This window comes from Neofelis nebulosa, chromosome 1, assembly GCF_028018385.1.
Source record: "Neofelis nebulosa isolate mNeoNeb1 chromosome 1, mNeoNeb1.pri, whole genome shotgun sequence".
In the NCBI taxonomy this organism is placed as follows: Eukaryota; Metazoa; Chordata; class Mammalia; order Carnivora; family Felidae; genus Neofelis; species Neofelis nebulosa.
Window position 1 is genome coordinate 224557573 of NC_080782.1, and position 21825 is coordinate 224579397.

Sequence of the window (21825 nt, forward strand, 5' to 3'; positions counted from 1 at the left end):
TCTATTGACTGGAAGGCCGTGGGAAGCTACTACCAGCAGCCAATTGAAACGCGAAACCTGCCCCATGGGGGCGGAGAGAACACCGCCCGCTTCCTCTGGAGCCAATAGAGAAGAGGAACAAAGAAGCGCTTCCTGAGTTCGGGGGTCGAGGGAAGATGGCGACCACCAAAGGGGGTTGGTGCTTGTGCGAATTACTGAGGTGAGGAGCTGGTGGTGTGGGCTCGCAGGCGTTTCTGTTTCGCGGTGGTTCTTGTCCGCCCAGGGCAACTGAAGTTTGCGGGGAAGGGGATCTTCTAGTCACGAATCTTAGGCCTCAAGGATAGCGCTATTCTCACTTCGGAGTCTTTTAATTAGACTGAAGCTGACTGGGTTAAAGACTCAGTTAACCGCGTTTTCTTCGCCTGCCCCACTTCTGGCTGAAGGGTGCAGTTTCCCTTCCTTTTTCTTTTTTGTTCGCACTCCAACTATTCTGTTATAAATTATCCATATTCATTTCTCGTTTTCCTTTATAATGGAGCCATGGATCATTTTCCAAACTATCGTGTCTCTTTTTGTAAAGAATAAACTGGCTCTTGTCACGGCTTAGTTTCCCCTCTTTCACTCACCAAAATGGTCGCTGTTAACACATGTCACTTAAATATGTTAACCTTAAAAATAAAACAGCTATCTTACCAGCAAAAATGGTTTGGTTGGTTTTGTTTGTTTTTTTCGGGAGTAGCAGAGAATTGCATTTCTGGATATACAAGCTATGACAAAACCATACCTGGCAAGTTCTACCAACGAGAGGACCGTTGTTTTATGGAGAAGGAGGAAGTTGAAGGGGTGGGGGGTTGAAGTAAAGTCTGCTGGAGAAAAGCAAGAGTAGTGAGGGTTTCTCATTGGCTGAGTTGCAGGAGTACTCTTGTAGGAAATGCGACGTACATCTCTCCCTGTTGGGGCCTGTTAGTGGCCATTCTGTCGTGTTTAGGATTCTACTGTTGGATGCTGTCATTGACAGTTCTTCATGAAATTGGCATTTGAGTGATAGGGCTCTTCTGCGTTCCCCCTTCTGGCCTCCTGACTCCATTTCAGTGAGATTTCTCTTTATTTTCACAAATAAAAAGTTTATGTTGAATCATCTGCTTCATGATCATCCATTGATCTTTATTTCCGGTTGATATAGGAGTAATATAAAATTGTATTACATAGGTAATACATTGTTTCTTATAGAAGAGTTAGGAAATAGAGGAGCAAAAAAGAAAACTGGCCAGGCGTGCTACCATCTGGAGATAACTACTGTTAACATTTTGGTGGAAAAAAAAACCCAGACTTTTTTTCCCCTACTTTTATTGTTGTAATACTACTGTGTTTTTTTATTTTTATTTTTATTTTTTACGTTTATTTATTTTTGAGACAGAGAGAGACAAAGCATGAACGGGGGAGGGTCAGAGTGAGGGAGACACAGAATCTGAAACAGGCTCCAGGCTCTGAGCTGTCAGCACAGAGCCCGACGCAGGGCTCAAACTCACGGACTGCGAGATCATGACCTGAGCCGAAGTCGGCGGCTTAACCAACTGAGCCACCCAGGTGCCCCTATTTTTAGTTAGATTTAAACAAATTCTAAAATGGATAGTTTTGATGTGCAAGTACTGTAGGATGTTTAATAAATTTATATAGTCTGTATCTTTGAAACTAAGAGACTCAGTAAAGGACTGGCTCAACTTTAGTTATTAGTAGGATTTATTTTTTCTGATTTTCAGTTAAATAGTTCAGTTTGAAAATCCTATCACATGAATCTTCCCACTTAAATCATTAGAAGGAAATGCCATAAAAATCCTTGGATTCTATGGATCAGCCTCATTTTAAATTAAATGGGCTTTTAACTTTTCCTGGGAAAGCTGTATAATATTCTTTTTATGAACAGATATATTCCAAACATTAAATAATTGACAGATCTTACCACTTATGTCAAACCCTGTTCATCCTTTAAGTCAGTAGTTCTCAAAGTATGGTCCATAGACCTTGACAGGTCCTCAAGACCCTTTTAATAGTTCTTCAATATCAAAACTATTTTTATAATAATTGAAGCTAACATTTGCTTTCTCATTATGTTTACATTTGCACCAATGGTGCAAAAGTAATAGTGGATAAAACTACTACTTATTACAAATCGAGGCAATGAAATCAAAGTATACGAGAAGTCTTGTGTTTTTCACCACCGTGTACTTGCTAAAGCCAGTTTTACTAAGAATGTCCTTGATGAAACAGTAAAAATTAATTTTGTTAATTAACCTTGAGTTGAATACATATCTTTTTAATACATATAATGTTTTCATACTGAAGTATGATGGTTATCTCAAGGAAAAGTTCTTGCATGATTGCGAAGTTGAAAGCTGAATTAGACACTTTTTTATGGGATGTGGTTTCTACTTGAAAGAATGACTGACAAAGTATGGTTCTTCTGACTTGGGTATTTGAAAATGAATGAAGTGACCCTGTCAGTTCAAAGAAAACAAGTGACAGAATTTATTGCTAATAATAAAGTTTGAACTTTCAAGTGAAAATTAGAATTTTGGAGAACCTGTATCTGCCATTCAAAGCTTGACCACTTTCCAATAATTAAAAGATTTCCTGAAGAGATGGGTAGTGATATTAACAAATGTGATTTGGGGATATTATACAGTGAAAAAATGTGCCCACATTTGGAAAGTCTATGTGAGTCATGAACCAATATTTTCCAAATAATCGAGTCACGACATTACAAAATCATGTATAGGTAAAAGATCCACTTAAAGTACAAGATTTCAGTATAACACAGTATGAAAAGGGCATTGATTGGCTTTCAAACTCCATGTTGCACCTGACAATTAAGAAATTACCACTTGTCTAATTTGGTATAACATCACAGAAAAATGCTGTAACCATCTGAAAAGGGTATTTAAACATACTCCCTTTTCCTACTACATATCTGAGTGAGCTTAGATTTCCTTCATATACTTCAAGTAAAACAACATATCACTAAGATTGAATGCAGAAGCAGATATTAAAAGCCACTATCTTTTGTTAAGCCAGACATTAAAGAGATCTGCAAATATCTAAAACAGTAATACCCTTCTTACTGAATTTCTTTTTTGTTTGTTTGGAAAAAAGCGTTTTTTTTTTTTTAAATAAAAATGTGTTTTATATTAACTTGTAATAGATTTGTCATTGTCAGAATAATTCATTAAATTCCTCAGTTTCATTTCTGATATGCTAAATATTGGTAGATATAATCAATGAAAATGAGTATTTCTCAACAAGGAGTGATTTTAACTTCTGCAGGACATTTAGCAATGTCGAAATAATTCTTATGGTCATGATTGGAAGGGCACTATAGGCATCCAGTGGGTTGAGACCAGGAATGCAGCTAAACATCCTATAATGCATAAGACAGTCCCTGCAGACAAAGAATTATTGTGGTCTAAAATGTCAGCAGTGCCGGGGCGCCTGGGTGGCGCAGTCGGTTAAGCGTCCGACTTCAGCCAGGTCACGATCTCGCGGTCCGTGAGTTCGAGCCCCGCGTCGGGCTCTGGGCTGATGGCTCAGAGCCTGGAGCCTGCTTCCGATTCTGTGTCTCCCTCTCTCTGCCCCTCCCCCGTTCATGCTCTGTCTCTCTCTGTCCCAAAAATAAATTAAAAACGTTGAAAAAAAAAAAAAAATTTAAAATGTCAGCAGTGCCGAGTTTGGGAAATCCTGATAGAAATAAAAGCTGTATGGGGTCTTCAGTAATTTTTAAGAGTTTAAAGATATCCTGAGATCAATCATTCTAATAAGTCAAATACGTCTTCAAATAGTGCACTTATTCACAATAGGAAATCCCACATGAGAAGTTTGTTTCCAAACTAAATATAAATAAGATATTTATTTCTGCCGGGGCTCCTGGGTGGCTCAGTCGGTTAAGCATCCAACTCTTGTTTTGGCTCAGGTCATGATCTCATGGTTCGTAAGTTCCAGCCCTACATCAGGCTCTGCACTGTCAGATTTTCTCTCTGTGCTTGGGATTCTCTCTCTCCCTCTCTGCCCCTCCCACTTACTCTCTGTCTCTCTCTCTCAAAATAAATAAAACTTTAAAAATTAAGAAAAAAAGTTATTTCTCTGAAGAATTTATGTCTTCTACTTATGGACAATGAAAACTATGCAAGTACACAAAATATCCCCATACATGCTTGGATCATTAAGCCCTTCAGAGCCCAATCTGCTTTTCACTACCACATACAAACTTAGAGTCTGTATATCTATGTCCCCCACCTGTCACTGCTCTCCACCAAATACTTGAACTCCCCGGCCCTGAGTTTTCATTATTTAAGTTTTAGTATTTTAGTGTTTTTATGTGTTACAAGCTCCCCGGATCCTTTATAAAGGGTAGGCAGGATATAAAAAATATGAAGCTAGATACCAACTATATTGCCCAACGGTAACAGAAAAACACACTTTGAAAAATTATTTTAACATCATCTAAGAGACGTCTGAAGAGGTAAAGAATTTTGTATGCAGTCAACAAACACGGATGCCTTCTCTGGGCCAGGCATTATGCTAGGCGTTGGCATCCAGTGGTAAACAAGCCTGGGTCCTTCCTTGCCTTTGCAGAGCTTCAGTCAGCCTGGCAGTAAGAGCCTTTTAGCAGTCAGTGGGGGAGTGAGTATGGAGTAGAAGTAGGTTGTCAGAGCATTTATGGCAACTCATTTAGAGGCACATAAGGAAAGGCAGTGTTCTAGGGCCATAGAAACAGATCAGATGCAGAACTTGTAATAGAAATGGAGAGATCTAAGTTCCTCTCACCCCAGAAATTGTTCTATTTGAGGCGAAGTAAAAGAATAAAAATGATTTGCTACCTCACCAAACTTTTAACTAATTAAATGTTCATTATTGATCATTCAGAAGACATACTGCTCGGGTTCTGTGTTGTGATTTTTGAGGGTCAGATGCCATTCCTGATCATGTCTTGTTTAGGTTAATAATTAAATTTCAGTTTTTAGTCCTTTTTTTAAAAATTTTTTTAACATTTATTTATTTTTGAGACAGGGAGAGACAGAGCATGAACAGGGGAGGGTCAGAGAGAGGGAGACACAGAATCTGAAACAGGCTCCAGGCTCTGAGCTGTCAGCACAGAGCCCGACGCGGGGCTCGAACTCACGGACCACGAGATCATGACCTGAGCCGAAGTCGGCCGCTAACCGACTTAGCCACCCCGGCGCCCCTGTTTTTAGTCCCTTAACACATACACTGTTAGGAGAAAAGTGGCTCAACATTGATTTTTACTGCTGATTAAAAAGTATTTCGTTAGCAGACTCCCAGGTATAAAAATCTGTCTTTACTACTGATACATAAAGTGGATCTGTAAAAGTAGACTTTAATTTGTTGTTTCTTTTGAATGGGCATTCTGTAGATTTTTATATTTTCCTTCTTGTTTCAGGTTTTTGTATTCATTATTCCTCCCTGGCCTGACAGTATGTGGAATTTTATGCATATGTTTGTTCATTATCCTCTGGGGAATCAGACTGCTGGTACGAAGAAAGAAAGAGTCAGTAGCAACTAGCAAAAATGGGAAAAATCAACTGGTGATTGCATTTTTTCATCCGTACTGCAATGCTGGCGGCGGAGGAGAAAGAGTTTTGTGGTGTGCCTTAAGGGCTCTGCAGAAAAAGTAGGTATGCATCTTTCTTAGGTCATTTGCTCTCGTATTACCTTTAAAAAAAAAAATCATTGCCCAGAAATTTACCTTTCTCTCACCTTACTTGTGGCCAGGAATTAATTGTTCTTCAATAAGGAAACGCTTCTGTTATGTGCCAGCCTGCCTTACAAGATCCTGTTGAATTTTAGTTGATATGATAAAGAAATGGAAAGGGAAAGTATCTACCCTTTAATGACAAAACTTAGCGGGGATAACTGTCACCTTGGAAGAACGTGTGGAGAAGTTGAATAGTAAACAGAAATATAATACCAAGGAACACTTTAAGCCTGAATACATTTAGTCCATAGTGGCACACAGGAGATAATCTCTGTGAGAGCATCTATCTGATTTTAATGTTGATATCATTACCAGCTAGTCTTAAGTTACCATGTTCGAAAGAATATGCTACTACCCGGTCATTTCATGTTTTAGGCTTCCTTCTCTCCACCTGCATCTCCAGACGTAGGAGGAATAAACACAGTAAAGTACAAATTCCATTTGTGGTTTTATCATAGGAGGAAACTATTATTCTTCCCTGGTTACGCTACTTCCTGGCACATGCCCTTCATCCAGTTCCAGAGCCTTCACACAGAATTCCCTTCACTCTACATCTCTGTTTCTCGGCTCATCCTGGCTTCCAGCCACCACCCTTGTATTTCCTCTGCCATCTTCCATAACTCCCTGGATCTAAAACATGTCCTTAGATCTCAGCTTACTGCCCGCCTTTCTGAGGCCTTCCCTGCTCCTTCTCTAATCACTACTGCTCTTTCCTTCTCCTAACTCTGTGCATTAGCTTGTCTACCTGGATTCTCTCACTCTTGAGGGCAGCGGTAAAGTTTTGTGATAGCTCTACTGTACTCCCCAGCAAACTCTGTTATTCCCAAGTCACCTGCAATGAAAGAAGTCCAAATCCTCAGTAGGACATAGAAGATACTTTTTCATCTTGTTCTTGCCACATTTTATTTTTCATCCCTCCCCATTCCTTCATGTATACTTTGCTCAGCACACTGAACTAGGAGCATCAGGCTCTCTCTATAGATTCTTTGCCTTTCCATACGGTGTTCCTTTTTTTTCTGACCTTTTTCTCCTCAGCTAATTTCTACAAGCTTCTCCTGACTCAGCATAAACTACAATACACTTTTCATTCGATCTAGAAATATTTCTTGGGGACCTACTCTGTGTCAGGCACTGTTGAGTTGAGATTGAATGGTGAACAAAATAGATCATGGATCTTAGATTTTAGTGGAGAGGAGACAAAATAATATCTAAAAAGAAAAATACCAAATGGTGAGAGATGCTACACAAGAAATTAAAATAGGACTCCATACTTTATTTTTTTAATGTTTACTTATTTTGAGAGAGAGAGAGAATGGGAAAGGGGCAGAGAGAGGGAGAAAGAGAATTCCAAGCAGGCTCTGCACTGAGCAGAGCTTGGGGCTTGATCTCATGACCATGAGATCATGATCTGAGCCGAAATCAAGAGTCAGATGCCTAACCGGCAGAGCCACTCAGGTGCCCCGGGAATGATTCCGTACTTTAGACTGAGTAAGTAGGGAAAATCTCCAAGGAGGTGATACTTCTGAAGTTTAAATGACAAAAGCAGCTGACGTGTACTGAGCATTTACTATGTGCCAGGCATTGTTTGAAGTGTTTTACACGTGTCAGCTCATTCAATCTTCAGAGTAACCTTACGAGGTTGTTACTGTTACCCTCATTTGACAGATAAGGGAACTGCATTACAGAGCCCATGTTGTAAATCACATGCCATACCGTCTGCCTCAGGAAAACACAGTGAAGATGAGAAAAGAGAGTTCAAAACAGAGGGAACAACTCTTGCAAGTCCCCTAAGACTGGAAGGAGCCTGTCTTGTTCAGAGAAAGGAATCCAGTTTGGCTGACCCTGTGGGTATGTGAGAGAGCGGAGGCAGGGTCCAGATTACTCAGAGCTTGAGTGAGTAGAGTGAGGAGTCTAGCTGGTATTCTAAGTGCTGTGGGAAACTATATGAGTGTTTCAGACAGAGAGATGATATTCTGCTTATCCGTTGCTACGTGACAAGCCACCCCAAAACGTAATGGCTAAAGCAAGAATTTCTCATTATTTTTCACAGTTTGGGGATTGATGGGCCCTGTTTGAAATCCTGCATACCAAGCTGCTGCAGTTAGATGGCAGCTGGCTCCGAGTCATCTGAAGGCTTCTCCACTAACATACCTGCTTCCTGGGCTGGGATGATTGCAACAGCGACAGTGGGTGAGGGTGGGGAACACTGGTCAGGCGTCTCTGTCACCCGCAGCCTCTCTACGTGACTCGCTTGGGCTTGCACACAACATGGCAGTCTCAGGATAGTTGGATGTCTTATGTGACAGCTGACTTCTCTAGAGCAAAGCAGAAATTACCATCCCCATAGAACTTGGCTCTAGAAACTGGCAAAATGTCACCTTTGACATAGTCTATTGGTAAAAGCAGTCACAGAGCCCATCATTCCAGGGGAAGGGACATAGATCCCACCACTTGATAAGTGTCAAAGAATGTGTGGCCATCTTTAAGCAACCGGGGAGGACAATCGTTTTTACGTTTTATAAGGATCATTCCAAGGGCACCTGAGTGGCTCAGTGGGTTAAGCATCTGACTCTTAATCTCAGTTCAGGTCATGATCTCATGGTTCTTGAGTTTGAGCCCCACTTCGGGCTCTGCACTGACAGTGCGGAGCCTGCTTGCGATTCTCTCGGTCTCTCTGCCCCTCTCCCTGCTCATGTGTGCAAGCTCTCTCCCTCTCTCTCTGTCTCTCAAAAATAAATAAACGTTAAAAAAAAAAAAAAACAACAACACCTCAGTCTAAGGATCATTCTGCCTGTGGGGAAGTGCAATTAGATGCTCATCCTTTGGGTCTGCACAGCATCCCATGGCTGTCTTTATCAACACATATCACAGTTTTGCAGTTTTCTGTTTATATATCTGTTTTCCCCACTGAACTCAGCTCCTCGAGGGTAAAGACCCTCTAATCCCTGAATCCCCAGAACCTAGTAGCTCATACTAGATACTTAAGAAATGTTTTATGACTCAATAGCCAAAAACACCAGAGCAAATGCCAAAAGCATAGTCATAAGAATATATACTTTTAAAGACTTCCATTATTATTATACCCTATCTAATTTTTTTTTTTTAATTTTTTTTTTCAACGTTTTTAATTTATTTTTGGGACAGAGAGAGACAGAGCATGAACGGGGTAGGGGCAGAGAGAGAGGGAGACACAGAATCGGAAACAGGCTCCAGGCTCCGAGCCATCAGCCCAGAGCCTGACGCGGGGCTCGAACTCACGGACCGCGAGATCGTGACCTGGCTGAAGTCGGACGCTTAACCGACTGCGCCACCCAGGCGCCCCATACCCTATCTAATTTTGATGCAGGCACCTGATCTAGCTTTTAGAATCTTATTGCATTTCTCAGATAAAAATAGAGTAACGCTTTAGCATCTATGATCCTGTCTAAAGATACATTTAGTAAGTTTTAACTCTTGTTTAGGAGTACGTTATTGATATTACCATTTTATACTGAAAAGGTCGTCAGAATAAAGTTTCTGTGTATTTCATAAAAGCGGAAATGTCAGCAATTTCTGTTGATGTCTGCTCTATGCAAAACTCTCAGAAGAGGAAATAGCAAAGAACTCGAAGTCTCATTTGGAGGACTAACATTTAACTCCCAGGACAGCAGAGGACTCGGGATCAGTAGACCAAGTGCAATGAAGGAAAAACGGTGGAAAACATTTTTTTTCAATATAGAAATAACCTTCTTTATGATTGTGACAAAATAATTATCTCCAACTTTTCTGCTCGATTTTAACCTAAACTAGTGAAAATCTTAACTACTGCATTCTGTTTTAGGTATCCTGAAGCAATTTATGTTGTGTATACTGGTGACGTGAACGTCAGTGGTCAACAGATACTAGAAGGTGCTTTCCGAAGATTTAACATCAGGCTCATTCACCCAGTGAAGTTTGTTTTCCTGAGGAAACGCTACCTTGTGGAAGATTCGCTCTATCCTCACTTCACACTGCTGGGCCAAAGTCTAGGATCCATTTTTCTTGGCTGGGAAGCTCTAATGCAGTGTGTTCCTGACGTTTACATCGATTCAATGGGATACGCGTTCACACTGCCTCTGTTTAAGTATCTAGGTGGTTGTCGCATTGGCAGCTACGTTCATTATCCCACGATCAGCACTGATATGCTGTCTGTAGTGAAGAACCAAAATGTCGGATTTAATAACGCAGCCTTCATTACCAGGAATCCTTTTCTAAGCAAAGTAAAGCTCATCTATTACTATTTATTTGCTTTTATTTATGGACTTGTGGGTTCTTGCAGTGATGTAGTGATGGTCAATTCTTCTTGGACACTAAACCACATTCTCTCACTGTGGAAAGTCGGGAATTGCACTAATATTGTTTACCCACCTTGTGATGTACAGACCTTTCTGGACATTCCCTTACATGAAAAAAAGACAATCCCAGGACATTTGCTGGTTTCCATTGGCCAGTTCCGGCCTGAAAAGAATCATCCTTTGCAGATCAAAGCCTTTGCTAAATTGCTGAATAAGAAGGTGGCTGGGTCACTTCCTTCCCTTAAACTTGTCCTCATTGGAGGGTGTCGTAACCAAGATGATGAGCTCAGGGTAAACCAACTGAGAAAGCTTTCTGAGGATCTGGGAGTTCAAGAAGATGTGGAATTTAAAATAAACATTCCATTTGATGAGTTAAAGACTTACTTGTCTGAAGCAACAATTGGTCTGCACACCATGTGGAACGAGCATTTTGGGATTGGTGAGTTTGTCCTTTCAGCAACTCGTTTGGTGTCATGAGATGTACATTTGGGTTCTCTTGATAAAATAATAATACTCTAGAAGTTCACATCAGGTCTAATTCTCCTCTCCCAGTCTGCCAAGTAAACTTTTTTCATTTGAGACCCCGCAGGACGTAACAGTATGTAGTCAATAATAATAGCTGATATTTATTAACAGCTTACCGTGCATAAGTCACTGTTGAGATCTTTACAAGTATTATCTGATTTAATCCTCTCTGAAACCCTGCTTGATGTACTGTTATTTCCATTTGACGAATAAAGAAACTCAGGCACAGAGAGGTTTTGAACTTGCCCTTGTTCAGCCTTAGCAATAAGAGATAGAGCTTGGATCCTAACTCAGCCCCTGTTCTTACCTACCAGTTTCTCTGCCCCACCTAACCCTATGTCTGGACTGGTACAGATTCCTGGCCTAATCTCGCTGAAGGACCAAATCCGAATCTCCGGGTGGGGCCCAGGTAGATGTATTTCAGTAAAGCTCATCAGGTGATTTTCATGTACACCAAAAGCTGAGCTGACAGGGCTCCTCATGGCAATTCTGTTGTTTCTTCTGTTGATTCCCTGCCCATTATTGAAATGGCCTACCCTCCTTTTTCTGCCAAATCCCATTATAAGTGTCTGACTTTCATCTCCTTAGCCTTTAATTTAGCCTTTCTTGTTTATTTTAGCACAAGCTGCTCTCTATATCCTGACTTCCTGTTATGCATACATTTGGTATAAAGTCAACTGCTGTCTTGTGTCTAATTTGGTTCAACATCTATTTCTCAAATGGCTGCTTTGTGTCCACACTGCTAAGTGTTCAGGGAAAATGGAAAAACAGGGGCGCCTGGGTGGCGCAGTCGGTTAAGCGTCCGACTTCAGCCAGGTCACGATCTCACGGTCCGTGAGTTCGAGCCCCGCGTCAGGCTCTGGGCTGATGGCTCAGAGCCTGGAGCCTGTTTCCGATTCTGTGTCTCCCTCTCTCTCTCTCCCTCCCCCGTTCATGCTCTGTCTCTCTCTGTCCCAAAAAATAAAATAAACGTTGAAAAAAAAAAAAAATTAAAAAAAAAAAAAAAAAGAAAATGGAAAAACATAAAGTGAAGTCTCCTGTGCTAAGGCTATGATTTCTCTTACCCTCCTGTCTATCCCTAGTGGGTCGCACATTACTGAGCCCAGACATACAGCAAGAACTTTTTGATTCAGACCTTCTGCACAGGGTCTGACTCCCTGTGCCTCCTCCCGCGGAGACTTACTGGAGCATTCATTGTGCCAGGCACGTGGCGGGTGCTGGGAAAATGACTGGGAGACAGGACCTGTTGTTCCCTTCTGAGACTTCCAGCTCTGTGTGTGATAAAGACCAGTTAAACAGCACTTTACTGGACACGGTGCTAAGTGCTGTGCCAGGGCAAGTGCAGGGTGATTTGAAGCACCCAAGAGAAACACCTAACAGATTTGTGAGGTCAGAGAACAGTTGCCCGAGGAAGTGGCGTGATACGTAAGCTGGGACCTGAACGGTAATTAGAAGTTAGCCTTGCAAGAGATGGGAGAATATCCAGCAGAGGGAACAGCATCGTGACAGGTGGGACCATAAGGGCACTAGCAGGTGCACTCAGGGAACTAAGGGTTCGGTATGGCCGGAGCACGCAGGAGGAACAGCAACAGCACGCTGATGGAGAGGGGAGCTGGGGCCAGGTGAAGCCAGTGGGAAAAGATAGACTGATTTTGAGTATCGGATTTAAAAGCTTTCTATTTCCTCAAGTTCACTGTGGTTGCCGTGAAGGGGTGGATCAGTGAGGAGCAGGGAGGGCCAGGGGAGGAAGGCAGGAGGATGTGTCGGGCTGCCCTGGCAACCTGGGTGACGTGCTGTGGTACAAACACGGTAGGCGAACGCGCTCGAGGGAAGTTCTGAGGCAGGATTGAACAGGACGTGGTGATTAATTGGATGTCTTACGTGAAGGAGAGAGAAGAGTCCAAGAGGACCTCCTGGGGTTTTGAGTGTAGGCAAATGTATGAACAGTGGATGGCTGTCACCTCGAGACAGACTCCCAAGAGGAGAGGCAGTTGATGAGCCAGGTTCCCAGCAGGTAGAGTTAGAATGATCTGCAGGACACGGAGGTGGGTGTGTCCGGTGGACACTTGTCTCTACGAGTCTGCAGTGCAGGTGAGGGACCGGACCAGGAAACACCGACGGAGGAGCTCGTTGCCGTCCGGGTCGTTACGGAAGCCCCACGGAAGAGGGTCAGGTGGCCTCGCGAAAGTGCCCAGTGAGAAGAGGCCCCTGCTGCAAAATGCTGAGAACGAGCAGGGTTCAGAAGTGGGCAGAAGAGGAGGAGCCAGCAAAGAAGAAGAAGTAGAGGGAGGAGGGCAGCCTCCTAATGCTGTAACTGGAACTCCTGAAATTTTGCTTTTGGTATCTCTTTACACCTTTTACCTTTCAGTCTGCCATCTTGCCAGCCTGCTGTAGTCTACTTCGTTTTATTACCTGCAGGGATCTGTTTTTTACAGACTGTTCTCTCGCCTGCTTGTCTGTTTCAATTAAGAACCAAGTAGCATTATTGTGAAGGCTAAAAACTAAAAAACTTAAAATTACTTGACACCATGGAAGTTTAGTGAGCAGATTTATAGGCCCAACAGACATGTGGTTAAATTTCTCATGAGTGTCCTAAACTTTATAGAGGTTTCTGCTCATCCTTGTTCTTGTGAACACTCTCAGAAAGTTCAAAGACCACGTGGTTTTGTTTCTTTCTCAGGAGTTGTCGAGTGCATGGCAGCTGGCACGATTATCCTCGCACACAACTCAGGGGGCCCCAAGCTTGACATTGTCGTCCCTCACGAAGGAGAGATAACTGGATTTCTGGCTGAAAGCGAAGAAGGCTACGCGGAAACCATGGCTCATATTCTTTCCATGTCTGAGGAAAAGAGACTCCAAATCCGAAGCAGTGCTCGGGCATCTGTAAGCAGATTCTCTGATCAGGAGTTTGAACTGGCGTTCCTGTCATCTGTGGAGAGCTTATTCAAATAATGTCATATCTGTACGGATGAAAGATATTTTATATAAAATGGCGACATACCTTCATTCGTGAGTAATTTTTCTAAGCTTTTTCTGTATTGTAATAAAGTCACCTAAGCAGTGCTCTCAGCAGTATGTATATAGACAGGATATTTATTTCAGTGAAAATGACAATGGTCAAAATTACCTAAATTGTTTGAATGAAAAAATTTTAGGTTAGGATTTTGTCTCAAATTCTGAAAAATATGGATCTGAAAGAAAAAAATGAACCAACCATCTTAATTTTGGTCTAATTCACATTTTTCAAGTCCTATTTGTCAAATCACTGTACTTTAGAACCCAGGAAAGAGAATTTACCTTTAGAAAAAAAGGAAATGTCGAAAGGAAAATGGAAGACTGATAATTAATAGTTTGGTACTTTAGAAATGTTCTGCTATCTTGGGAACACAGAAAAATTCTAGTCCATTTAAATCCTAAATAGTAATTGTGGATGACCTTCTTGGATATATCTAAAGATTCTCTTAAAAGAGAAAAGAGACTTTAGGCAGGCTTAATCATGTTCTGAAAGCTTGTAGTGAAAAGGCAGGGACTGGGACCGCCCTGTGGGCATGTGTCGGCTCGCAGGGGCCAGGAGGCCTCCAGCGATCCTTCCCACAGCTCCATATTTGAGAAATTAGGTTTTTGTTTGGTGCTATCAGTACATTTGATAAGGATACTCTCATCATCCCTTCACATTTCCACATCGCAGGAGGCTGGAAGCTAGCTTTAAGTTGTTCAGAAGGTCTGAGTGAGATGGCTTTGATAAGTTGTTTTTCTGATAGCCATGATAGAGTAGCCAGATCCATCCACCCAGTCTCCGTTATCAGCATCATGCCTTGTAAGATGATGAGGTGGCATTTTGAAAAGAGCACCAAAACACCTGGGCCTGATCCCTGTGTCATCATTTGCAAACATCTGATCTCTTAATACTTAAGCCGCTGCTTAATCTTTTTGAAACTTACATTCTACATCTATAATCTGGAGATGCTAATACCTGTCCTCACTACCTCCTAGTGATTCTGAGATGGAAAGTATGTGAAAAATACCTGGATAATTATCCAAGTTTTTTAAAGGTACCTTTATAAAGTACTTTAAAGATAACAATTTATAGTATATGTCTTTCGTAATCCTCCTTATTAACGCATTAGGGTTCAGTGTAGGCGAGTGGTTACTAAGTCAGTAGCTACGAATCAGTACACATTTAATGGAACTTCTGTGCTGAATAACTAGCACGAAAAGTATGTGGCTGTGCAGATGCAGTTACAGAGAACTACAGCATTTGGCATTTTCTGCACACATAATTAGCTCCTTCTAGTTCAGGGAATCCACCTCCTGCACAGTCTGATACATATATATATATATTTTTTTTTTTTTTTTTTTTTAATTTATTGTCAAGTTCATTAACATACAGTGTAGTCTTGGCTTCAGGAGTAGATTCCTGTGATTCATCACTTACATACAACACCCAGTGCTCATCCCTACAAGTGCCCTCCTCAAAGCCCATCACCCAAATTCCCCGCCCCCCCAACCACCCATGACCATCAACCCTCAGTTTGTTCTCTGTATTTAGAGTCTCTTATGGTTTGCCTCCCTCTCTGGATTTTATTTTTCCTTCCCTTCCCCTATGGTCATCTAGTTTCTCAAATTCCACATGAGTGAAATCATGTATCTGTCTTTCTCTGTCAATCTGATACATTTTTGTGTTAGGAGCATGTGAAAGAGGTATGTTTTTCCCTTCCAAACTCCTCTCATCCAGTCACCGACCTGGCCAGCTTCATCATCTACTTCCAGTCGTTGACTCATCTACAGGCCACCTTCTGTCATCAGGTCAAAAAGCAGCAAAACAGAGGCCCAGGATGATATTACACACCAACATAGCTTTGGGTGGAGATGATTCAGTTTAGAAAAGAAAGATGGGGGTGTCTGGGTGGCTCAGTCAGTTAAGCATCCAACTTTGGCTCAGGTCATAATCTCGCAGTTCATGAGTTCGAGTCCCCCACATCAGGCTCTCTGCTGTCAGCGCAGAGCCTGCTTTGGATCCTCTGTCACCCTCTCTGCCCTCCCCTGTTTGTGCTCTTTCTCTCTTAAAAAAAAAAAATAATAAACATTTAAAAAGAAAAAGAAGACTAGTGGACATTGGAGTTGGAAGGAACCCTACAAATCCTCTAATCCAGTGTTCTTCCTTTCAACTTTACAGACAAGAATAATTTAAAGACCTAAAGACTCCATTTCACAAAGCTGTTTAAGGACAAAAATCGGGATTATAACCTGGGACTTCTGACTCCAGCCCGGTTCACTTTCTTATCTTACAACTAGTCTTTTGTGGTAAGATCCATACCACCGCCCCCTGAGTTTACCCATCAGCCCATAGAAAATCATGAGAATAAAAATAAAGAAATTGAAAGGGACTAAGAAGTAAAGGAAGAAAGGTTTCTGAAATCCCATAAAGCATTTCTTAATCTTGTTTCTTCAAAATTACTTTTTCATTTGTCACAAACGTCACTGGAAACATAATTTGCATATATGTTCATCTTCCCTGTTCCTAATGTGATAGGACATGTCTTTTTTTTTTTTTTTGGAAGGACTGATAACCATGGAAAGCATCAAAGCAATATGTCTGCTGTCTGTCTGAAGAACTCTTGAGTGACTATTCCTGTAAAACATTGTTTTTGAGTGGTCCAAACACAGTATATTTTGAACCCACAGCAGTGGGGATGCACATTCTTATTTCAGTTGTGCATAACAAAATACCTGTTCTTTGTATATCTACTTGTATCTAAATATGACTTTAATAGATACAAAATCTGTTTGTCTCTAAGTATGATACGAAGTGGTTTTCAGTCTCTTGGATACTTTTCCGCATATGGTGTATTTGTCCCCTCATGCAGGCTCTCAATTCGGAATTATTTGTTATCTACTACCAGTACTTCTAAGCTCCACATGCCAAGAATTTAAAAAATAAAAATGAAAAATTTAAAGATAAACTAAAATTGTCTCGCCTCTAGTACCCAAGAAGAATAGGTTGTCAGGTTTAATAGACTTTTTCCTTTTAATGAATATTTCGGACCTACCAAACACTGCAGAACTTCATATGTTTTAATAATTTTGGGGTTTCTTTTTTACAAAGTCATAGACAAAATTCTGAGAGAGTAGCCCCTGTAATTATCAGTGCTTTCAGAGTATTTGTGTTTAATTATGTGAATGTACCCTAGACTCCAGGACTCTAATATGAATAGGGTGTCTGTGCTAAATCTTTCAGTGGGTACAACAAAAAAGTTAACCATGAGAAGCAATTCTGCAAATTACTAGAATCACATTATGCCCCTGTAATTTTCCCTACCTCTCCCACTGTTCCTCAGCTAATTGTTTTTCCTCTGTCCCCATCCTAAATCTAAGGCCACCCTTGGCTTCAAAGAAGCATCAGTTCTAATATTCGAGTGCTACGTGCTCACTTGGACTATACATGTTACAAGATACTTAAAAGGGAAGTTAAAAGTTTGTACACATTTAAAGAATGATCAGTTTGATAGCTAGGATACATAGTTACTAACATGCATAATTTTTAATAAAATTTATTCTAAAAACACATGCAGGTGTAATCAATAGTTTCAACTTAACAAATGCAGCTACGTCTAAACCCAGAATAAAGTAATCAATTGTGCCTCAAGAACATGATTTAGATAACAGTGTACGTAAGATGGGTAAGGTGAATTAGGAGCTGACGTAGGTTGAAAAACCTTGAAGATATGTATACTTATCACAATGAATACTTCCTACTTTACAGCAAAGATTTTAAAATCTTACAGTGAATAAGGGTTGGTGGCTGTTAGCTAAAGGAGACTTTAGCCACACATCTTGTCATTGGAGCAAACTTGATAGGCTTATTCTTAAACATTGACCTTTTTTAAAAAAATTTTTTTTAATGTTTATTTGAGACAGAGAGAGAGAGAGAGAGAGAGAGCGTGAGCTGGGGAGGGGCAGAGAGAGAGGGAAACACAGAATCCAAAGCAGGCTCCAGGCTCAGCTGTCAGCACAGAGCCCGATACGGGACTTGAACCCACAAACTGGGAGATCATGACCTGAGCTGAAGTCGGACACTTAACCGACTGAGCCACCCACGCGCCCCTTAAACATTGACCCTAAACATTCATTCTTTTTTTCCTTTTTCTCTGCATATAACTGACTGGTCTTTGGATCTTCGGAGTTTTCAGGAACCAAGTTTCATTCTCCATGCATTCAATTACTATCTAGAATGAGGATTAAATGAAGTATATTAACAGATTTATTATGCCTTAACCACAGAATGTTCCAAAAGTAAAACACGTATACGCTGACCAGTAAGAGTCAGTAGGATTAATGATGCTTTAATCTTTCGGGACCATGTGTTACCACGGTTGAAATTAACAGTGGTAAGAAATTTTTAAATATTCTCAGCCTCATGATGTGACCATACTGAGCCATCTCCCTTAAAGAGCAGCTTGAAACCCTATACACCAAGCTGAAAGGAACTTTCACCAAGGAAAATACAGGATGCATCTGACAGTTAGGGGAATCTTGATACTTTCCCCACATTTAATAAAATTATATCAAATGTAAATACTAAGCAGACCTTAGAAATATTCTGGCCAACCCCTCCTCATCCTTGTTTCATTGGCTTAGCAATGTATTAATGTGTAATTTCAGTTTCATTTTTATTCCAGAGCATCTATTTCAGGGAGAATTCTACCACTTAGAATTATAACCCCTCTGTCCTTCATAGAAGCAACACAATAAATCAACAAATATCTATTAAACTCCAGGCACATGTTCAACACTGGGATTGTTCTCTGCTAAGCACCATATATAAAAAGATCAGCGTACGATGTAAGTAAGATATCAGATGTAAGTAAGATGAAGGCTTCTTGCCTTCAAGAAGCTTATAATCTATACATTTGAAGCTATTAGAAATTAATTCAATAAAACATAATAAAATGACTATTTGGTGCGTAATTAACATGATGGGCCTTGATCCTCTCGCTCAATTACCCTACTCTCTTAAGTGTCAACATCAGCTTCAAAAAAGTGTATTCAGTATGACTTCAGAAATCCCCAAATCACAGTTTTCTGTAATGGCAGATTATTCTAAATGAATTTGTTCGTACATTGTATTAGTTTTCTACCATTGTCTTAACAAATTTAGTTAAATTTATCAAATTTAAACTTACCAAATTTAGTTAAAACAACACAAATTTATTATCTCACAATTCTGTAGGTCAGAAGTCTAAAGTGGATTTCCAGAAGCCAAAATCAAGATGTCAGCAAGACTGTGTTCCCTCTGCGGGCTTCTGGGGAAAGTCCATGGCCTGGCCTTTCCCAGATTCTAGAAGCTGCCTGTATTCCTTGGCATATGGCATGTTCCTCCATCTTCCAAGGCGGCAGCACCAGGCTCATCCCCGCTCACCCTGACATCTCTCTGGTTCTCCCTTCTGCCTCCTTCCGCTGTTAAACACCCTTTGATTACATTGGGCCCACCTGGGTAATCAAAAACACCCTCCCCTATTTGAAGGTCAGCTGAGTAGCAGCCTTACTTCCACCTGCAACCTTAATTCCCCTTTACCATGTGACAATATATTCACATCACTGGGTGTGCTGCGGGGTGGCAGGAAGAGAGACTCATTACTCTGCCTATCACATCTACTGTCTGAAAGATTTCTTGGTAGAAATTTTAAAGTAAAAATACTAATTTCTATACTCAAATTAGTCAGCCTTACTGTCTAAATTGGGAGAAAAATTACTAAACCCCTGGGATGACTGGAAAACTCTTACAGAATGAATATTAATGACTTGTGCCCAGACACTATACCTAATAGATACTAACTTACCACTTAAGAAAAAGTACAATAATCACACTTGTACATTTTGATGGGTTGTTGATGTTTCTTGGTTTTCATCAGCAATGCATACTTTGTCATTAGATCGAGTAGAAATATTCTCTAAACCTTCACTGAATTCTGCATATTTCTGTATGCTTATCTCCTCTCCTCCTAACTTTCCAGCACCCTTAGAAAAACCAGGAGGCTCTTCTCTGTTTTCTTCCTCTTTAGAAGTAGCAAGTTTTTCTAGGGATTCTATTACTTCATTTCTCAACTCATCTTCAGATTCTTCAAAATTTCTGAAATAAGAGTTAAAAATCAACTTTATGATATCAAAATAATTAAAAATGCATATGAAAGGTAGTTTCCCTTCTCATTTCCCACTCCCACTTGAGCAATTTAATAGATGCATTTTCCCCTACGTAATGCATTACTTATTATATACGTCTGGTTTTCCTAAGAATGACAAAAAACCAATGTTGGGATAATCAGTACTCTATTTAGTTGGATTTGTGTTTGACAATTTTAATTATATTTATTAATACCCATCTACTCTTATGTTTAAAAAGTGAAGAAGAGGGGCGCCTGGGTGGCGCAGTCGGTTAAGCGTCTGACTTCAGCCAGGTCACGATCTCGCGGTCCGTGAGTTCGAGCCCCGCGTCAGGCTCTGGGCTGATGGCTCGGAGCCTGGAGCCTGTTTCCGATTCTGTGTCTCCCTCTCTCTCTGCCCCTCCCCCGTTCATGCTCTGTCTCTCTCTGTCCCAAAAATAAATAAAAAACGTTGAAAAAAAAATTAAAAAAAAAAAAAAAAGTGAAGAAGAGAAAAAATAATAAAAGAATAAAAAATAGCTGCCATATAGTGAGCCCTTATTATATACCAGTGACTGCCCTCGAGCACTTACATAACTGTATTTCATCTAATACTAGCAACAATTTGAGGTAGACATATTCACCATCAATTTATTAAGAATCTGGGCTCAGAGGTTAATAAAACTTGCCCAAGGTCTCACAGATACTAATTAGTAGGACAAGGAACTGAAATTATATCTAAGACCTCAACACAAATATTTTTAGAAGGGAAGAAGGCAAGAGACCAAGAAAACCATGTCAACAATCCCAGATATCTACATGGCAAGTAAAGAGGCTGAGGAAGATCTGGTAAGAGCCAAGAAAGTGTTCATCATGGAAGCCAAGGAAGAGAGAATTTCCAGATAGGGAGCAGCCAAGTAAGAGGAAGACAGAAATGACAGTTGGACCTGGCAATTTCAAGGTAATAGATGACCTTTGCAAGAACATTTCTGGCCTGCTGTGTGGCAGGAGTGATTCTACAGTGGATCAAGAAAGCAGTAGGAGGTAAGCAAGTGACAACAAGGAGCTTAAACTCCTCTGAGGGGAGCCTGGCTCTGAAAGGACAGTGTTAACTTGAGAACATGAAGGCAGTGATTTTTTGGTGTTTCTCAAGATGGGAGAGATTTGGGCATGTTTATATGCTGAGAGAAAGTAGGGAATAGAGAGACATTAAAAATAACAGAGAGGGGCATCTGTGTGGCTCAGTCAGTTGAGCACCCAACTCTTAATTTTGGCTCAGGTCATGTTCCCAGGGTCATGGGATAGAGCCCTGCATTGGACTCCATGCTGACCATGGAGCCTGCTTAATATTCTCTCTCTCCCCCGCTCTGCCTCTGCCCCACTCACAATCTGTCTCTCTCTCTCTAAAAAAAAAAAAAAAGAGAGAGAGAAAGATAACAGACAGGAACAAGTTCTCTGAAAAAGGCTGGGATTCAGAGTACCCATACCAGGATGTGCTTTCAGCAGGAAGGGAGACAATTTTTTTTGTCTGAGAAGGAAGATAGGGAGAGAGAAGGCAATGAGGACTTCTGTGGACAGAGCAGTTATGGAACTAGACAATCAAGACCGTTCCGCTTACAAACCACATGCTATCTCTGTGAGGTAGGAGGCATGGTCACATGACAACAGTGAGGTGGATGGGGGGAGAGCGTGCAGGGCAGATACACAGGAGGAGCACAGAGACAGAAAGGGAAGAAAGAAAATTTAAAAAACAAAACTTCAAAATGAAACTTCTAAAACAAAATAAGCCTATAAACTAAAATTCCAAAACACATGAGTAAATCTAATGGTAAGAAAGATAGGCAAGAAATTTTATTTAAAGTTGGAGCATGGGTTAAGTCCAGATTTATTACTTTTATGGAGGATTTTTATAATGCTCTTAAAGTAAGTATGCTCAAAAAGATAAAGCACAGCATCCATTTTAAAATGTTTTCAAATTAGGGGAAATAATTATGCAATAATTAAACAACACATAAATATATAAACAATTATGAATTTTAGAGATACATAATCATTTAAATTAAAAACTTAATAGATGATGGGGCACCTGGGTGGCTCAGTT

General features: G+C 40.7%; 2 protein-coding genes across 9 annotated transcripts in view; one reads left to right on the top strand and one right to left on the bottom strand.

Moving 5' to 3' along the window:
* The first annotated feature begins 61 nt into the window (after positions 1–61).
* Positions 62–19994, top strand: ALG11 (ALG11 alpha-1,2-mannosyltransferase). Its single transcript, XM_058686463.1, has 5 exons — positions 62–199; positions 5432–5662; positions 9567–10498; positions 13265–13593; positions 18815–19994. The coding sequence occupies exons 1-4, from the start codon at positions 156–158 to the stop codon at positions 13534–13536; spliced, it is 1479 nt and encodes a 492-aa protein (XP_058542446.1). The 5' UTR covers positions 62–155; the 3' UTR covers positions 13537–13593; positions 18815–19994.
* The window catches only part of NEK5 (NIMA related kinase 5), a 62081-nt gene continuing 58157 nt past the window's right edge, over positions 17902–21825 (bottom strand). For all 8 annotated transcript variants that reach the window (XM_058686433.1, XM_058686432.1, XM_058686435.1 and 5 more), the window contains one exon: positions 17902–19714. In XM_058686433.1, coding sequence (XP_058542416.1) covers positions 19447–19714 — 268 coding nt within the window. In that variant the 3' untranslated portion in view covers positions 17902–19446. The remainder of the gene's footprint in view (positions 19715–21825) is intronic.

Bases quoted from the DNA above. Each gene is read 5' to 3' on its own strand.
- ALG11 (XM_058686463.1), top strand. From the start codon at position 156: ATGGCGACCACCAAAGGGGGTTGGTGCTTGTGCGAATTACTGAG. The intron at 5,663-9,566 runs GTAGGTATGCAT...ATTCTGTTTTAG, and splicing joins TTAAGGGCTCTGCAGAAAAA to GTATCCTGAAGCAATTTATG. The intron at 10,499-13,264 runs GTGAGTTTGTCC...TTTCTTTCTCAG, and splicing joins GAACGAGCATTTTGGGATTG to GAGTTGTCGAGTGCATGGCA.